The 17,369-nt window shown below is 55.3% G+C and overlaps 7 protein-coding genes across 7 annotated transcripts; 3 read left to right on the plus strand and 4 right to left on the minus strand.

The window, feature by feature from the left end:
• Window positions 1-218: 218 nt before the first annotated feature.
• Window positions 219-3,651, plus strand: K489DRAFT_407404 (uncharacterized protein; the record flags this gene model as incomplete). Its single annotated transcript, XM_033607362.1, has 3 exons — window positions 219-1,773; window positions 2,619-3,014; window positions 3,167-3,651. The coding sequence occupies 3 exons, from the start codon at window positions 219-221 to the stop codon at window positions 3,649-3,651; spliced, it is 2,436 nt and encodes an 811-aa protein (XP_033463730.1).
• Window positions 3,652-4,852: 1,201 nt separating this feature from the next.
• On the minus strand, window positions 4,853-6,293 carry K489DRAFT_398946 (uncharacterized protein). The gene is made up of 4 exons (XM_033606945.1): window positions 5,922-6,293; window positions 5,766-5,857; window positions 5,313-5,666; window positions 4,853-5,220 (listed from the first exon to the last, which is right to left on the minus strand). The coding sequence occupies exons 1-4, from the start codon at window positions 6,214-6,216 to the stop codon at window positions 5,152-5,154; spliced, it is 810 nt and encodes a 269-aa protein (XP_033463731.1). The 5' UTR covers window positions 6,217-6,293; the 3' UTR covers window positions 4,853-5,151.
• Window positions 6,294-8,115: 1,822 nt separating this feature from the next.
• Window positions 8,116-9,757, plus strand: K489DRAFT_377133 (carbohydrate esterase family 5 protein). The gene is made up of 3 exons (XM_033604090.1): window positions 8,116-8,949; window positions 9,026-9,067; window positions 9,139-9,757. The coding sequence occupies exons 1-3, from the start codon at window positions 8,296-8,298 to the stop codon at window positions 9,328-9,330; spliced, it is 888 nt and encodes a 295-aa protein (XP_033463732.1). The 5' UTR covers window positions 8,116-8,295; the 3' UTR covers window positions 9,331-9,757.
• Window positions 9,626-10,322, plus strand: K489DRAFT_122873 (uncharacterized protein). Its single transcript, XM_033598981.1, has one exon. It carries the CDS (start codon window positions 9,906-9,908, stop codon window positions 10,269-10,271), a length of 366 nt encoding a protein of 121 aa, XP_033463733.1. The 5' UTR covers window positions 9,626-9,905; the 3' UTR covers window positions 10,272-10,322.
• K489DRAFT_377134 (uncharacterized protein) lies at window positions 10,298-11,813 on the minus strand. Its single transcript, XM_033604091.1, has 3 exons — window positions 11,616-11,813; window positions 11,057-11,531; window positions 10,298-10,995 (listed from the first exon to the last, which is right to left on the minus strand). The coding sequence occupies exons 1-3, from the start codon at window positions 11,714-11,716 to the stop codon at window positions 10,588-10,590; spliced, it is 984 nt and encodes a 327-aa protein (XP_033463734.1). The 5' UTR covers window positions 11,717-11,813; the 3' UTR covers window positions 10,298-10,587.
• Window positions 11,814-11,979: 166 nt separating this feature from the next.
• On the minus strand, window positions 11,980-12,850 carry K489DRAFT_122967 (uncharacterized protein). The gene is made up of 2 exons (XM_033598982.1): window positions 12,189-12,850; window positions 11,980-12,089 (listed from the first exon to the last, which is right to left on the minus strand). Exon 1 carries the CDS (start codon window positions 12,657-12,659, stop codon window positions 12,201-12,203), a length of 459 nt encoding a protein of 152 aa, XP_033463735.1. The 5' UTR covers window positions 12,660-12,850; the 3' UTR covers window positions 11,980-12,089; window positions 12,189-12,200.
• K489DRAFT_377135 (uncharacterized protein) lies at window positions 12,848-14,821 on the minus strand. The gene is made up of 2 exons (XM_033604092.1): window positions 14,684-14,821; window positions 12,848-14,587 (listed from the first exon to the last, which is right to left on the minus strand). Exons 1-2 carry the CDS (start codon window positions 14,791-14,793, stop codon window positions 12,979-12,981), a joined length of 1,719 nt encoding a protein of 572 aa, XP_033463736.1. The 5' UTR covers window positions 14,794-14,821; the 3' UTR covers window positions 12,848-12,978.
• Between the last annotated feature and the right edge of the window lie 2,548 nt (window positions 14,822-17,369).

Raw genomic sequence — 17,369 nt, forward strand, 5'->3', positions numbered from 1 at the left:
TGCGACGGAGGAAGTGACCTCATAACTTTGCGAAAATCGGACGTCGCCAAGTCCTCGTCACATGCTCGTCGATTCCTTCTTTCCTTGTTGGCATTGCAGGCAATAGGCTCTTGGCCAAACATATGTAGCACGCGACTGCTAGCAATTGGATGCACTTTGCGATCCCAAACCTCTTTCACAGCCACATTGCGCGCACACCAATCTTTCCGCGCCGGACGATGAACGAGGAACCATCACCACGCTCTGGCACGCCCGTTACCTCCGCTAATACCGAGAACAATCCCATGTCAATACCACAACCGGGTTCGCAGCTTCCAACGATTCCCGCGAATGACACCGCCAAGCCTGCTGCAGGGTCCAGCTTCATTCCGTCCTGGCGACGACCTGTCCTGAATGTTCTCGGCAACGGTCAACCCGCGCAAGACGGGCGTCGACCAAGTGTGCAGTTTCTACCCACTGCGCGTACGAACAAAAGCCGATCGAGCAGTGTGCAACCAGCTGCGGCGCGAAGTAAGAGCTTTGGTGATCGGGCAGTCGTAAATGGTCGAAGGCTTAGTAGTCCACCTCCACCGGCGCATTTCCGACCCAGCGTGAGCTTCGACACCTTCAGCAACCCGGCTGCCAGCGATTTCAGCTTGACCTTGCACCGGAAACATCAGGACTATGTTTACACGAAGCGAAGCAGAACATTCCTCTGTGGGACTGACACCAATGAATATTCTGATACTGCGCTGGAGTGGTTGATAGATGAGTTGGTGGATGATGGCGACGAGGTGGTCTGCTTGCGCGTGGTTGAAAAGGACAGCAAGGAAGCGACACGATGGGCTGGCGGGCAGGGTGAGAAGGGCTACCGCGACGAAGCACAGCGTTTCTTGGAGGCCATCGAGAGGAAGAACACGGATGATCGTGCGATCAGTCTGGTGCTGGAGTTCAGCATTGGAAAGGTCCATGATACCATCCAACAGATGATTCGCATCTACGAACCCGCCATTCTCGTCGTCGGCACGCGAGGTCGGAGTCTGACTGGATATCACGGCTTGTTGAGCTCGGGTTCCATCAGTAAATACTGTCTCCAGTACTCCCCCGTACCAGTCATCGTTGTGCGACCCAGCAGCAAACGCGAGGCCAAGAAACGCAAGCGACTTCAGGATCCCACTCGTAGCGGCTACCGCGACATCCTCGACAAGTCTGAAGAGCATCACCGCGGGCGTGGCGGCCACCTGCTGGACAAATCCAACAGATCTAGCTTATTCGGACCAGACCTGGGCGCATTGGGCGAATTCAACAGCGCCGGCGATCCAGACGATGAGGCCCGTCGCGTGGCAGAGGCGGTCGGTTGGCACCGAGGAAGTCGACCTGGAACCGCCAGTGATGGGCGATCTAGTTCACAGACGCGCCAGTCTGCTGCGCGGGCCGAGGCAAGCCCTGCGCCAAACGATCGGCTCCTGATGAGTCCCGATCCAAACGGACGCACTTCATTCGGCAACTCAAGTCCCGATTCTTCCGAGTCCGACGATGACGACGAAGCCAACGCGCCCCATCACCTTCGCTCACAGCCGCATCGACGAGCTCCCGACGAAGACGAAGACTACCAGGATGAGGACGATGACATCGTTTATGAAGACTTGCCGCTCCGTCCACAAGACGAAGCTGCAATCAAAGCCTACGAAGCGGGCGTCAGGAATGCAGAGGATGTCCGCGAGGAAGCAGCCGCTGCGGCCGCCAAGCTCAAGCAGCAACAGGACCGTAGTGCGAGTCGCAATGGTGCTAGAGGTAGAGGTCGCAGCGAGAGGGAAGAAGAAGGCGGCGGGGCGGCAGTGCTGGGATTGTTGGCACAGCTAGATCGCGGAATGAGATGATGGATGCAAAGGAAAATGAGCGGAGAGGTAGCAAGCGATCAGTTTGTTGACAATCGTTTGCGATGGCCGACGGAAAGCGACGCGGACTACTAGAGAGCGAACGTGCTGTTGTCGATGGGCAATTGTCATTCTTTAGCAAGTATTGCAATGGCAGAGATTGGCCGCGCAAGATTTGCACGAGCTAAACTGACATGTGCCCAATGATACAATGCAATCGTTCTGCTGTCTGCCAAATGATCCACGATCTTGCTAGCATTTTCTGCAGCGTTGACTGCCGAGTCGGAGTCAGCTCCGATCGGCTGCCTTTTCTCGGATGCCAATTCCAACTCATGCGTAGTAATAAAGCTACAGATGCCTTTGCCATGGTGTTGTCGTAGATAGACTCTAAAACGACATTTTGAACGAGCCGAAATATTCTTCAAGTACCTCATGAACATGTTATCTTTCAGCCGCATGGTTATGAGCCGCGACGAGAGAATTTGTCAAGATCCACATCTCGGATATGCATCATCGGCAGCCTGCACCTCAGACGATGTGGCGGCAATCAATCGTTATGTATCATCCAATCCGCAAAATGACAAAACACAAAACGAGAAAACAAGAGTCAGTACTTGTCCGGTATCGATGGGTGCCCTCATCCTTTGTCATTGATGCTATATATCATCGCCATTTCCACATTCCGCGCGAACGCCATTGGTAGTTCGCAAGCAATCTCAACATTCCATCCCCCAATGGCTCGCAGCACCTCCAATTCGCTAGATCATGGCCCAGAGACTCGACAAGCACCATATAGAGCAGCCAACAATCTAGAGAACGGGAGCTGTGGTCCCGTGAAAGCCAACGCCGAGGATGTCTCGCAGGAATTAGATGATCTCGATAAGATGCAGAGTCCACAAAACGAGGCGGGAGGCTACATATCCCTCGCCCAATGGATGGCCGGATGTGATGACTTCTTCGTATTGCGGAAGTTCTCGAAACTCACTGCTTTTGCGATGCTGAAGTTACAGGACGATTTGATGCGGTGTGAAAAGGAAGTCGAATTACTCAGTTTCCGACGAAGTGGATTGGCGAGAGATGGAGATTCTTTCAGATATGATGAGGCGAGAATGACTGGATTGATCGATGATCAAGTGATTCCAAATTTAAGGAGTTATTGTAAGTTCACGGAAACGTTAAATACCGCCCAAAACACCATCTTGGTACGATTTCGCTGCGCGACCGGAATCGAGTCTGGATGACACGCTCGCGAGCGTCAGAATGATCCAATCGCCCCTACGGTAGAATAGTACTGATTCTATATTTTTCAGACGAACTGCTGAACGCCTGCCACGCCGTCCATCTCCGCGGCTCAGCAACTCCCCGACAAGTCCGAAACCTACAATACTGGTTCCTCAACCACCCCAGAAGAATCAATCCCGCCTCCACCATCTTCCAGACCTCATCCGATCTAATTGCCGTATTCCAACGCCCGCGCTCGATAATCTGGTCCTTTATTGAACGCAGCACTTTCCGCCTCGCCTCCGTACGACAGGAAGCGGCCAAACGCGGCATCATCGAATCAACCACGCATCGCTTCCGCGTCAAACGCATCGATCAAGCCGTCTCCCTTTTCGTCATTGGAATCGGTTATGTGCTTCTCTTCGTGCCCATATGGCTGGAGAATTTCTATCGGGATACGAAAAGCCGTATCGGAATCGTCATGGCCTTCACGTTGTTGTTTGCCGTGTTTAGTGTCAGTGCCACGACGAGCTTGACCAGGGGGTTTGAGACCCTGGCGGCGACTGCTGCGTGAGTCTGGGCGATACTTTGATTGACTTTTCTTCTCCCTCGGGTGATTGGCTAACGATTTGCGCTTGTGCTGTGGCAAACAGATATGCAGCCGTGCTGATGGTGTTCTTGCAGAACAGTGACTGATCCATGGGAGATGAGTAAACGAAGCGGACAATTCACTGCCCCTTGGCACTGGTTGCCGAAAATGCCTGATAGCCCAACAAAGATGTCATCACTTTGAATGATACTCACGATCAAGCAATGGCATAGGCAACGAGCCATGGAATGCTCATCTGTCGACCATATCTAGCAACGCCTTCTACATCGAGCCATCAGTCCTGGCAAAAGGGACGCCTGATGCCCACCTCAACCTCGCCTTCGTTTGCCCCGGCTCAGCCCTTCATAATGAATTCACCATCCTCTCTATTGTTCGGCGAAGATTTTGTCTTTTCGTTTGGCGTCTTCAGAGGTGTTTCCTGTTGTCCTGAAGTCACGACAATAGGGGAATGTTGTTTCTGCGATGGATGGGAGTTTTTCAGGTCGTTTGTGCCGTCTAGATAAAATGGTGATCGAACGGCGCTGTTGTGAGGAAGCTTCCTCTTCTCCATGGTACTGCTGCAAGATTATCAATAAGCAAGAGGAAGTAAAAGATTCAAGAGAAACCAGATCTTCAAACCAAAATCGCGAGAAATCATGTTCACTTCACCTCTGCTCTCATTGCGGAGACTCTTTTCCGTCAGAGGCATCACCGGTGCAACAACCCACGCCCGACAGCAAGCCTTAGATCAATCATGTCGCCGCTCGAAGGAAGAACAATGGCAACCCACTCCTTTGGACAGTTACATCGGCCAAGAATGCCTGCTTCGGCCGGGAGCTGACATATTCATCGTAAGCAACGACTGACGAATAGACACAGCGGATAACAACCTAGAATGCTGATGTTTCGGGGGCAGGCCAAACACCTCAGATCATCAAGACGCAGCGAAATTACGGCTTCTTCGGAAACAAATCGTTCATGACAACGGCAAGACGCATCAGGCTCTGTGTACACCTGGCACCAGTGAGTCGTCCCTAAACGGAATTGGAAACCGCAATGCAGTCTCTGCGGACGGTCACTGACATTAGCAGCGCTTTTGGAATTAGATATTCGGAACTTCTCCCCCTGCCGCCGTGGTTCGCAGCTGAGTTTTCCATGGTTGGCGGGCAAGTGCCCGAACGTGGGTCGACATTGTCGGAGCTGGAGGTAAAGATGAAATACATTCCTCTAGTTTCCACAAGCAGCTCGATAGGGTTCGCTCTGCTTTAACCTTCACTCCAATGCCAGCTCTGGGTGTGATGGACTTCATCGCACTGCGTCGAGAGCAAGGTGGTTTTGAGTCATGGTTCTACGCTCGATGCTTCGACATGATACTTGGGCTTTGCGTGAGATCGGGCAGGTTCCTCCTTTACCACTTTGCGAGGAGTTTTATTCCGAATATGATCATAATTGCAATAAATTCGAATTGAAGCACAAAATATTAAGCTAACCAGCAGCGTCGAAATTGCTGCTGCCGTTCATGTGATTCGCATCCATGTAGGCCTTGATCGCTGCCTGTAAAATTCATATCATGTCAGCAAATTTCCAAATCATGGGGTGCTCAGACGATCACTCTGAACCAAGAACGGGGCAAATTCGAGACTTACCGGCGCCTTGCAAGTATGCGGTACGCCCCATCCGTCCACCGTCGCTCCCGACGAAGGACCGTCCTGCTTCGGCCACTCGAGCGTCATATCACCGGAACACAGGATGGATTGGCGAAGGTAATCGAAGCAATGTTGTGCGTGAGAGGAGTCGCCGCGACCCGCAAACGTGCGGGCCATGCCGGTATCGCCGGTGACGATTCCGTCCTTGAAAATCCAGTGTTGCTTGCGGATTCGTGCGAGACAGTGCAGTTGGTGGTACATGGCGACGCTGTAGATCTCGCCTTCGGGCGTGTACTGGCCGGGTAAAAGACCGCGAGAGGCGCCGTCGGGAACGTAGACATAGCCGCGACCGGGCTGCCAGATTGGATGTCAGTACACGGTGATCAATCAATCTGCATTGCGAAGATTTCCGAATGATCGCCCTGAGAATGAATGTAGAGAACAAAGACTTACGGGCAATAGCATGTCCCAGGCGAAATCCGTGTCGTCTGTTGATCGGTCTGAAAATATCGGATCCGCTTCGAACACAACAGTTTCTGATGGCACTGGAGAAGCATGTCACGTCAGCACATCCGGACGGCGACGCGAGGCGTTCAGGTGACCGCTTACCATTCGGCAGAGGATCCGTGCTACCGAATGTGAACGAAGGCGTCGACGGTGATGTCGACAGCGCTGCCGCCCTTAATGATTCAGGAATCGCATTTTGTCGGAAAGCGACGCCCAGCGTCAGCAATGTCGCGATAACGCCCAAGAAGAAGCAGCTCAGCCATGAGGCAATGGAAGACCATCTTGAGCGTCGTTCCGGGAGGTAGATGATGCGTGGTTCGTCTTGATCATCTGTTGAGGACAGGAGATGATGTCCTGAGCGCGACTCCTTGGCGGCCGAGTCATTATAGCGTTCCATTTTCTTGTCGCGTTGATTTTCTTGTTGTCATGAATGTTGGTTGATCCTCCGCTTCTCACCTGTCTATGGTAACTGGATATACGAGGGCTTGAACAATATAACAGTGCACAAGATTTGAGTTCTAGACACACTGAAGTGAGTGGCGGGTTCCCCGTGCGGCAGTAGTGGCGTCTCGAATCTGGGGTTCAATCTGCACGTCTCGTTCCGTCTTGTCTTTTACCTAGCCCCGAACGCTTTGCTCGCCGAGGTTGCATTCATTACATACATACTGGGCAATGCCTACAGGCGATTACCCGTTGATAATCTGTTTTGAACATCATGTATATCGTAGATATCCAATACGATATCGAACGGTCGATTTGAACACTCAGATCAATTTGTAGTACCCGTGGGGCATGTTCGCGTAAGTTTTGTGAATTGTAGCCAGATACTACATGCACTAGAGAGGCAAATGGAGCTTGATCTGCAGGTACAGTCCGAGACGGTCGAGAAAACTGTGGTTCGCTGCATCCCCGCTTCCTCTGGAGTATGTACATTGTCCACGCACTCTGTCACCACTTTACGCCTGGTTCGGCGTTACTCCAATTACATATCAATCCCAACTTGACAAGCGCCGGTGCCCGCTATCGATTCTCGTTGCCTTGTGCTGGTCAGCGCAACAGGAGTGGTCTTCACCTGTCTCTCCTGTTGCAGAGTCTTTGCACCTCAAATATCAAACTGATAAAGAAGGGAAGCCAATTCGGGCATGCAATCGAGAACACGCTCGGCGAAGAGGATGAAGACAAGGACCTGGTGAACTATTCCTACATAGGAAGACCTCCTGCTGTCGTCAGAACACCGTTCTTCAACCGCAATGGGTCGGCGCGACCTTCATGGCTAGCGTTGTCCATGCGGTACGAGGACGAGTGAGCGGTGGACATAGTACTTGTGTCGTAAACGAGACGTCATGTGTGCCAGCGCGAAATGACTCTGAGTACGCATCGATGTACATTTTCACGATGTCGTTGCATTTCCTAGTCTTGCTGAAGGAGAGAATTTGATTTACCTCGAAACACCGTCTCTCACGAGCATATTGTCCATGATGGATAGGAGCCGAGCCGGCGGAAGTTGAAGATCGTTCCTACCATATATGGCATAGTCCGTAGGGCTAAAATGAAAGATCGAGCGGGGGTGGATGATCCCGACCTCGTTCCATCACCCAACCACAACATCCTCGCACCTTTTGCTAGTCTCAGCGTCGTCCTTTGATCCGGTGGATGATCTCTTCGTTCATCGTAAACTCGTCGGTGGCGCACGTGCTGTGGGGACCGAAACCCTTGCTCTGTTTGCACGGGCTATGGAGATTGGCACAGTATCGTCACTGACACATGAACGAGTTGAGCAGAGCCCTTGACGATTCCGTACAAGGAATTCCCGAGGAACTTCTGCTGGCAAACAGACGTGGTTCACCTAGGTAGTAGAGTATAATACTGCTACCTCAGCCGATGATTGACTCGCAAAGGCAAACCGACACGATCTGCGAAAGGGTTCGGATCGAGTGTTGTACAGTAGTATACTATAAAATACTGCTGCCCACATGAACTCGAGCCACGCGCATGCAGAATATTACACATACCTGTAGGGCCTGTAACCCAATGTCTTCGATCAGGCGGGACCAAGCCCGATGCATCCTGTCACACTCCACATTCAGGAACCATGCAGGCACAGGCATGAACCCACAAGCTTTCTCCGCACACCGAACTACTCGCCTTCTTCTCAACGCCTCGGTCGATCGTCGTCTGGGCACTCCGTGGGCTTTTTTAGCGGGTCTGTGTTGATCGCTCGACACGCTGCCGTCGCTCCTCTTCGGGGCTGCATTTACAACTTGAAATCTGGGGCATGTATGGCCCCGTAGCGCCCGCCTAAAATCGAGGGAAAACTCTCCACGAAACGTTGTGTGAACATATGCGCTATATGTAGATTGATCTCCCACGCTTCTTGAAGCAGCTTCTTCCCTCTCCCTTCCTCCCTCTCTTTTCTGCCTACCTGTCTGACATCTCTGGAACGATCCCACCCGTTCTCCCCGTCACCGTCGTCAACATGGTCTTCAGCGTGAAGTCTGCCCTCGGCGTCGCCGTCCTGGCCTTGAGCCCCGTCGTCCTGGCCGCCGCCATCCCCGAGCCGGGCTCCATCTGGGTCCGACAGGACTTCGGCTCCTGCCGCAACCAGTCCTGCGCGGTGGCCACGGTCTCCGGCTCGACCGGCTCCAGCGTCTACGACTTCTCCAGCTACCCGGTCGGCGACACCCAGGACGGCAACTGCTGCATCGTCCGCTACTTCCCGGCGGCCAAGGACGCCCTGTACAAGGCCCGCCCGGGTCTCCAGCAGTACTGCGCCTCGCACGGCGGCGACGCCCCGCTCGACAAGAACCCGCCGGGCATCACCACCGTCACCGTCGTCAACCCCAAGTCGAAGCGCGCCACCTGCAAGGCCAACATCCTGATCTACTCCAAGGGCACGCTCGAGCCCGGCGACCTGGGCATCACCCTCGGCCCGCAGATCAAGGCCGGCCTCGACGCCAAGCTGTGGGAGGTCCGCGGCGTGCAGTACGACAACTCCTTCGCCAACGACTACTGCCTCGGCCTCCCCGGCGGCATCAACGTCCGCCAGGCCCTGGCCAAGGCCGTCTCCGACTGCCCCAACGCGCGCATCCACATGTCCGGATACTCCCAGGGTGCCCTCGTCACCCGCAACGTACGTATCCGTTCAACCTCTCGCCTCCGCCGCGCCTGTGCATATCCGCAAATACTAACCATCCGTTCAATAACAGGCCCTCGCCCGCGCCGCCGCCTCCGACGTCGCCAAGGTCGCCGTAAGTCGAGATTCCCTCCTCTCCCTCCATCTCCGCGTTCAAAACTAACCCCTCATCTCCACGCGCATCAGAACGTCGTGACCTTCGGCGACCCGTTCGTCGGCGCCAAGATCGGGCAGTACAGCGGGCCGATCCACGTGTTCTGCGCGCAGGGCGACGGCGTGTGCAACGGCCAGCTCGACGTCGGCCTCGCCCACCTGTCCTACTTCGCCAACGTCAACGCCGGCGTCGCGCTGCTCAAGGCCGGCCAGGCCAACGCTTAAGCGGGAGGTGTTCATTTCCTTTTCTGTTTTTCCTCCTTTGGGGGAAAGGAGGGATGGTGGATCTGGGAAATGGGAATGGGGGGAAGTTTCCGTCGGAGCGCAAAGAGAAAAGCATACGTAGGCGGCGCTGCTGCTGTCGTACTTGCCTATATACCGTAAAAGGGAAAATGTACGAGGAAACGGGAATCCACCTCACCCGAAAAGTCGTCCCTATCTTCCTCTCTCTGTGTGTATGTCTCTTCGACCCGTGAAACGTGAAACCTGAACTGGGTCCCAATGTGACGTCGACTCCTCCTCCTCCTCCTCCACCTCCTTCCCCTTCCTTCGACAGGCTCCGACATGCAACGATCTATGAGAAAAGAAAGAAACCAGCCCAGCCCGCGCGAACAATCCAACCTCCCAGAGTCCGCGGAACCGGAACGAAGCGCTTCGGAGGAACCCCAAATGCCTCTTTGCAGGGAGAGGATTGAGGGGAGGAAGAAAATAAAATCAAACTTTGCTTTGCTTTGCATTGCGGCGGAATTTCTTTTTCGCTTCGATCTGCTGCGGGAAAGGGCAGATGGTCAGGGAGGCAGATGTCCGGGGAGGCAGATGGTCAGGGAGTGAGTGAGGGAGGGGGAGGTTTTCATGGGTTTGGAGGTTTGGATAGAAAGGCAGGCAGACAGGCAGGCAGTAGGAACGAATTTTTGGATTTGGCCATTCCTTCTCTTCCCTTTTCTTGGGATTTCGCCTGCGGATTTTCCGCGCCGGAGAGGTCAGATGATGCGTACGCTATAAGCTCCGCGCCCCGCATCTTCCTTCTTTACACTCTCTCCGATGGTGGAGGAATAGGAATAGGACCAAGGTGGACGGACGGGCGAACGCGGGACGTGAGAGAGAGAGAGAGAGAGAGAGAGAGAGAGAGAGAGAGAGAGAGAGAAAACCAATGGATTGCGCCATGACGGGAACGAAGCCCGTTGTATGCAGGATTTGGTGGAAAGTTGCTGAGTAAAAACGGGAAAAAACACGACCAAAAAGTGTACATGCGGGAACCAAGACATGATCATTCCCCCCGGCCGCGCGGGAAAGAGAGGAGGAAAGGCTCGAATCGCGGCGGCGGCGGCGGCGGCGGCGGCGGAGCCCTGGAGGCGATGCGGGTTTCACTTCCCTTCTCCCCCCCCTCCCCCATTGCGTCCCATTGCGTCCCGCCTTCTGTGAGACATACATGACCGCCTGCTCCTCCCGGGAGATGCGTCGCCGGAAAACCACGGAGAACTTTCAGGCGCGCAGCAGCTTGGCGGCGTAATCCACGATGAGCTGCTCGGTGGGGAAGCTCATCTCCTCGAGCTTCTGGGCGTAGGGGGTGGGGACCTCGGCGCCGGTGACGCGGACGGGCGGGGCGTCCAGGTAGTCGAAGGCGTACTCGGCGGTGAGGGCGATGAGTTCGGCGCCGACGCCGAAGCTGGGGAAGCCGGACTCGACGGCCATCATGTGGCCGGTCTTCTTGACGGAGGTGACGATGGCTTCGACGTCGAGGGGCTTGACGCTGCGGAGGTTGATGACCTCGGCTTCGATGCCGTACTGCTTCTTCAGCTGCTCGGCCGCGGCGAGGCATTGGCCGACGCAGCGCGAGAGGGTCACCATGGTGAGGTCCTTGCCGGCGCGCTCGATCTTGGCCTTCCCGAACTGTGAGGTGCATGTCAGAGAGCCGCGCAGGACGGGGATAGCATCGGCAAACGGTACTTACCGGGATGACGAAATCATCGCGCTGGGCCTCCTCGCTCATGGGGAATGAGAGACCGTAGAGGAGCTCGTTCTCCAGGACGACGACCGGGTTGGGGTCCCGGATCGCGGCCTTGAGCAGACCCTTGGCGTCCTCTGCAGAGTAAGGCGCGACCACCTTGAGGCCCGGGATCGAGCCGTACCACGCCGAATAGTCCTGCGAATGTTGGGCGGCGACACCGGAGGCGAAACCGTTGGGGCCGCGGAAGGTGATGTTGCAAGGTTGGATGCCGCCGGACATGTAGTGGGTCTTGGCGGCGGAGTTGATGATCTGGTCGATGGCCTGCATGGCGAAGTTGAAGGTCATGAACTCGCAGACCGGGTGGAGACCGGCCAGGGCGGCGCCGATGGTCAGACCGGCGAAACCGGATTCTGTGATGGGACTGTCGATGACCCGCTTCTCGCCGAAGCGGTCAAGTAGACCTTTTGTGACCTTGTAACTGTCATACTGGAGTGTCAGCTCCATGTTCCACGACCCGAGCTCTCCACGGCGCAGAACTCCGACAGAGCATGGTTCGACTTACGCGCCATTGTATTGTGCCACCTCCTCACCGAGAACGAAGACCTTCGGGTTCGCCTCCATCTCCTCCGCCATGGCTTGGTTGAGTGCATCGCGGACCGTCATCTCTTTGGACCCTGAGGCGTACGTCCGACATCTTGAGAGAGCAGGGACTGATACTCGCGGGAAGGAAGATCGAGGGATGGCGGAGACGGGTGACGATCGGAGCAGTTGCGCCGCCGGGCGGAGGACTCGTGCGGCGACCATGCTGGGCGATGCGTGTGTGCGTCTGTGTGCGTGTGTTTGTGGATTGGGGAGAAGGAAAGGCGGGAGAGCTCGCGGACTGCGGTGGCCCTCGCTAGGTGAATCGGAATGGGCGGCGGCGGCGGCGGCAGTGGTGGTGGTGGTGAGGAATTGCTGTCGACGTCGTCGTCGTCTTGGTCTAGAGGAGGGAGAGCGCCAATACGCAGAGCCAAAAGGGACCAGGAGACGGGTGTGCCTGTGTTTATGGTGAGAGGTGAGGTGAAAGAGAAAGAAACAGTGCACAGTTCGCACACGAGATGGAGACGACGAATGATGATGATACAGGGCTACTGACCGATTGGGAGCTTTACGTTGGATCTCTCTCAACACCCGCCCCGACCTTCCCAGGCTTCCGTGCCTTTCGGACCGTTACCAGCCGCGCAGGAGCTTGGGCCCCGTTCTTCCCTTCCTCTTCTTCTTCTCCACGCGGGCGGACGAACGAATTGCTGAGAGAGAATGTTCCAGCGTGGGCCGTCCCGCCCGTCCGTCCGCCCGTTGAACGAAATTCCGTACGCCGTCTGATGCCGCCCACAGCCTTATGGAGAGTGCGCCGGGCGAGGTGGAGTGTAGGGACGGTCCAGCGCAGTACAGCACACGCGCATCCCACAGTCTTGGTCTTATTATCCAATCGATGAAACCACCGATGCCTCGATGTCTGGGGGACAGTGGTCTGGAGATCAATCCTTACAGCAGGTGTTGTGGTGTGATCCCCTGCGGCTCCACGTAGATGGCATGAAAAACGAGTGAGTGCTAAGCGTCCAATCATCGAGAGCGAGAGGGGAGAGAGCACAGGTCCATTTTCATTGTCATCGGGGAAGTGCCGCCGAAGTATCCCCGCATGGCACACGGCCTTGGAAGGGTCGATGCACGGTGATTAATAATCGTCCGCAAGGTGCGTGCCAGGGAGTGGTCGGGTGCGTTGCTGATGGTTGTCGTATCACTGGGCAGCGTCGATGGAAAGAGTCCGCCATAGGATAATTTTCATATTTTCCTCTTTCTTCGTGAAGGGTAAATATATATATGTATTAATATCAGAAATTACTAGAAATGGCCGTTGGGAACCTCGTCCGCAAAACGTCCGACCGTCATATCTCCAACAGTTCCAGATCCTCCTCGATACAGCCCGTGGGGCTCTGGTCGTTCCTGACATACAGCTTCACCCCGAAGCTCGTCTCCAATCCGGCGCCGGTGGGGTCCTTGATGAAGATGTGGTTGACGAAGGCGCGGCATTGCTCGGGGACGTCTTCGCATGTCTGGGGCACTCGGCCCGTCGTCTCCAGCGCCCGGCGCTCCTCGTAGGCGATGACCGTGCTGCACATCTGCTGTGCGCGGCGCGTGCTCCAGGGCCCCTCGCGGCGGGGACATTTGGAGAACAGGTCGACGGCCCGGCGCCGGGTGGCGGGGTCGCGGCATTTGACGGCGACCATCATCAGGGGATCGTGGACGCCCATGCCGAGTGAGAAGGCGTGGAAGGAGCCCGGGGTGGAAGAGGCTGCTGATGGTGATGATGATGATGATGATGATGATGATGATGTGGTGGGCGATGAGGAGGACTGTGATGAGTGGGACGACGGAGAAGTCGGCGGGGAATCGTTCAACAAATCGAGGGCGTTCTCGATCATGTCCAATATGGCCTGAAATCGAGGGAGATGCTGGTCCCAATCCGTCTGGCGATAGTTCATCGTCAGGTTCAGTATGATGCTCTGCAGGATGCATTTGGCCTTGGCGATGCTGTATAGCGCCGTCTGGGTGGCGTCGCGGGATACGTCACCGGCACGATCCAACTGTGCATCGACCAACGCCTCGAGCCCGGCGCTGTGTTGTCGGAGCGACAGCACGATGCGGTGGAGATGGGCGCCGACCTCGGGGGGAGGAGCTTGACGGACCGTGTCGGCTTTGTGGTACGCCAGGAATAAAGAGACCATGCGAATCTCCTGTTCGTGGACGGCGCGGATGATGGACATGCCATCGTCGCCGATTTGCATGCCGAATCGCGGGTCGAGCACCTGATCTAGGGCGGATTGGATGGCCAACACGGCAGTCGCGCGCTGTCCGGCTTCGGACGGCGATTCCAGGAGAACTATGGCGCGAGCATGATCTTCCAGGAAACGCAGGCAGTCTCGGATCTCCGGAGTGGACTCTTTGGACATTTGTTCCCTCCCGAGTCGTATTCCGGCTTCGAGATGGATCAAAGTTTTGGTGTGTGATCCTTGTAATGTTTCGAGCATGGTCAGGAAGCAGGAGGCGAAGATCGGCTCGACCACATCTCCACGCCTGGCTTCGGCGATCGAGGTCCTCAAGGTACCCACCGCATGTGTCGTCAACGCGATCTCGAGCTTGGGCGATGTGGACTGTTGCTTGTCCATGCACAGGTGTTGGTAGCCCACTGCGGCGGCGACATGGCGCAACGAGGACGAGGGATCTCGCAGAAGATGGCCTACGGCTTGCCACACGGGACTCGGTTGGCAGCGCCGCAGCATGGGCAGGGTGTTGAGACAGAAGTATTCGAGGAAATTTTGACCCTGCGGCAGGAGGCGATTCGGCTGAGGGACAACGGGTTCGGGGAAGGACACGATTTTGATGGCGCGGAAGCCCGGTCGGTCAGTCTGTCGGCGATCCTCGAGGCATTCTCGGTTGCTCCGCTGGCAGCGAAGACATGTGGGTTTCGTTTCGTCACATCGGACGTGGCGACGTCTGATGGGGTGAGAGATAGCTCGGTCAGCGATGTGCGATCAACAATCCGACGGAGTGGAAGACACGAGCGCGGAAGGTCGGAGGACCACGACATACTTGCAGGTCAGACAGCCGTTTTTGGAGTTGTTGTGTTGGGCGCGTCGGCGCGTGGTCCTGACGACTGGTTTCCCGGAAGAAGAAGGCGGTTCAGACTGTTGAGCATCCATATTCGACTCGCGACGGATGCGACGAAGAACGCATTTTGGACGATGGCGATGGAGCGGGTTGAATAGATGCCTTCACATCGACAGCAGGAGAGCGTTTCGGTCGGCTTACGAGTAGTTTCGCCGCTGTCGTGCGGGAAGAGGAGGAGGAGGAGGTGGTGGTGGTGGTGAGGGATAGATGGATAGATTGAATATCACAAGCCAAAAAAAGTGCGTCGTGGCCAGCAGCCCGCCAGCCCGGGCGGAAAGCACGGAAGTTGAGAATAGTCTCTCCAGGGCTGATTGCTTTTGACACAGCCGTGACGCCGACGGGCCCTTTCCCCCGACCCAAGCCAGGCAGCCATTTTATTATAATGTGCTACAGTATTGAGTATGGGATTGGCGTGCAACGGCGGCATGCTCCCAAAGGTTTCCAGGTTGGCACCAAGGTTTGCACTGGACGCGCACTCCCCTCCAGCCCTGCACCGTGGAAAGTTTTGCACATTGGTTGAGCCCTTCCCCTCGTCTCGAACCAAGGACTTCTCCACAGACCAGACCACACCGGATAACACGCGCCTGCACACTAGATAGACACCACCACCACCACCACCACCACCACCACCAGACGACCAGGGCACGCACCTCCCACAGCTGCCTTCCAAGGTCCTGATGACAAGTCCAGCCGAAGCTTTAGGGTTGATGTGTCCCTGGATGAAGGAAACACTTTACACCCCAAGGTTCTCACGCCATGGGCCGGGACAATCCACCATACATCCCATTGGTTTCTTGTCGAATTCTTCCCACGCGAAAATGGCGATCCCCATTACCTTTCGATACGGTCACTGGAGACAAAGTAGACCATGGTGAGATCATCCATGCCGGCAAAAAAACGCATGGTCTCGACTGCCGCAGTACAGTGGATCGCATTCGTCCGTCGTGTGCTCGTATAGGAGGTGTTCACACATAGAGTTGCGGCTAGGACGATGGCGTCTGGGACCACAATACATTGGATTGAGCACAGTCCCATACCCGATGGACCGTACTCCGTCGCCTTCCTTCCTTCCTTCCTTCCTGTGTACTAGGTAGGAGGTAATGTCATACGTGATACAATACCTAGGTAGGTATGTCAGCACGTGAAGGGTCTTCGGTCCCGGCCCTGCGTGAGACCAGGGAGGTGTTCACCCCGGGTTTCGTGGAGAAACCTGGGAAAGCGATCAAGGTGGCGACATCCCTGTGTACAGTGTGGATCTTTTCGCAGGTACCGCGCTACGTGCTGGAGAGTGTAGAGTCTAGACGACGACGACAACGACAATGACGACCATTGGCTGTCTTGGTCGGCAATGCACGACATACTTATGTTCTTCATATATGGCTTGACTTTCGAGATTGGACGTGTCCATGGATGGTGGTATATACTGTACGTATAGTATAAACCTATATCGAGGAACAGCTCTGTCATGAAGCGAACACAGACCGGGAGGCCGGCACGCACATGATACGAGTGTGTACCTAGGTATGTATGTATGTATGTATGTATGTATGTATGGATGTATGGATGTATGTATGGATGTGTGTGTGTATGTGTGTATGTATGTATGTATGTATGTATATATGTATTGTACACATTGATAATCATGACCGCAGCCACACGTCTCTCTCTGTTGATGTTTACATCGAACCATCAACAAAGTATGACGTCGTTCTGGCATCCCCGTGTTTGCTGGCTCCTCATCGTGATCATCACACAGGACTCTAATTCCCTCGGTGGGTAGGTAATGATGATGATGATGACTGGGCCACTCGGATGGGGGAAAAACCAAGTATATACCTGGCCCGTATACAGTCTGTATACAGTAGTACATCACAGGAGGAAGTCGCCCAGGTAAGTTGGTTTCCGAGCCGCGCGTGATGTGATAGAGCCTTCATGATGATGATGATGATGATGAAGGAGCGATGATGATTGGGGGTCACGCGCCGCCGCTGGCCAAATCACCCGCCTCTTCACACCCTCGGAAGATGGCTCCGTCTCTGTCACTGTCACTGTCAGTGTCACTGTCACCATCATCATTATCCACTGGGCATGGATCATAATAATTGTCGCATACAGGCAGGATCCAGTCATCATCATTATATACCTGGATACGCTCTCGTCTGCACACATTACCAATTGCATTGCTGGGCCTGACTGCACCACACGGAAGAGGAATCGATGACATGCACAGATTCCACATCTACGCCGATTCCCGAACCTCCATCTGAGATTCATAACCACATAATTCCATCCCCTCCCTCTCTCCCTCCTACCTGACACTGTCCTTCGCTGGATCCGTGTCCACCGTGCATAACTGCCTCCTCTCCACCGGGTGTGGTAGTATCTGTGCATCTGCACCACCACACTCTCGACGCTACTCGACTCGCTCGTGCACTCTTATCATCCATCCATTGGCACGCTTTCCTGGACGCCAGCAGCGAACAACCATCACCACCCATGGAGCAGGCCGTCGTCTCCATCATCCTATCGCTGGGCCATCTTCACAGGTCGCTCACAAGGACCGTCACCCTCCGATGAAGCCGTCGTCCATCGGCCAAGTCGAAGATCT

Source organism: Dissoconium aciculare, assembly GCF_010015565.1.
Source record: "Dissoconium aciculare CBS 342.82 unplaced genomic scaffold K489scaffold_2, whole genome shotgun sequence".
In the NCBI taxonomy this organism is placed as follows: Eukaryota; Fungi; Ascomycota; class Dothideomycetes; order Mycosphaerellales; family Dissoconiaceae; genus Dissoconium; species Dissoconium aciculare.

Bases quoted from the DNA above. Each gene is read 5' to 3' on its own strand.
- K489DRAFT_122873 (XM_033598981.1), top strand. From the start codon at position 9,906: ATGTCCGGGGAGGCAGATGGTCAGGGAGTGAGTGAGGGAGGGGGAGGT.
- K489DRAFT_377133 (XM_033604090.1), top strand. From the start codon at position 8,296: ATGGTCTTCAGCGTGAAGTCTGCCCTCGGCGTCGCCGTCCTGGCCTTG. The intron at 8,950-9,025 runs GTACGTATCCGT...GTTCAATAACAG, and splicing joins GTGCCCTCGTCACCCGCAAC to GCCCTCGCCCGCGCCGCCGC. The intron at 9,068-9,138 runs GTAAGTCGAGAT...CACGCGCATCAG, and splicing joins CCGACGTCGCCAAGGTCGCC to AACGTCGTGACCTTCGGCGA.
- K489DRAFT_377135 (XM_033604092.1), bottom strand. From the start codon at position 14,793: ATGGATGCTCAACAGTCTGAACCGCCTTCTTCTTCCGGGAAACCAGTC. The intron at 14,588-14,683 runs GTATGTCGTGGT...TCACCCCATCAG, and splicing joins AACGGCTGTCTGACCTGCAA to ACGTCGCCACGTCCGATGTG.
- K489DRAFT_122967 (XM_033598982.1), bottom strand. From the start codon at position 12,659: ATGATTGGACGCTTAGCACTCACTCGTTTTTCATGCCATCTACGTGGA.
- K489DRAFT_398946 (XM_033606945.1), bottom strand. From the start codon at position 6,216: ATGGAACGCTATAATGACTCGGCCGCCAAGGAGTCGCGCTCAGGACAT. The intron at 5,858-5,921 runs GTAAGCGGTCAC...ATGCTTCTCCAG, and splicing joins CACGGATCCTCTGCCGAATG to TGCCATCAGAAACTGTTGTG. The intron at 5,221-5,312 runs GTAAGTCTCGAA...TGAATTTTACAG, and splicing joins CGCATACTTGCAAGGCGCCG to GCAGCGATCAAGGCCTACAT.
- K489DRAFT_377134 (XM_033604091.1), bottom strand. From the start codon at position 11,716: ATGACGGTCCGCGATGCACTCAACCAAGCCATGGCGGAGGAGATGGAG. The intron at 11,532-11,615 runs GTAAGTCGAACC...CCAGTATGACAG, and splicing joins GTGGCACAATACAATGGCGC to TTACAAGGTCACAAAAGGTC. The intron at 10,996-11,056 runs GTAAGTACCGTT...TGCACCTCACAG, and splicing joins GCGATGATTTCGTCATCCCG to TTCGGGAAGGCCAAGATCGA.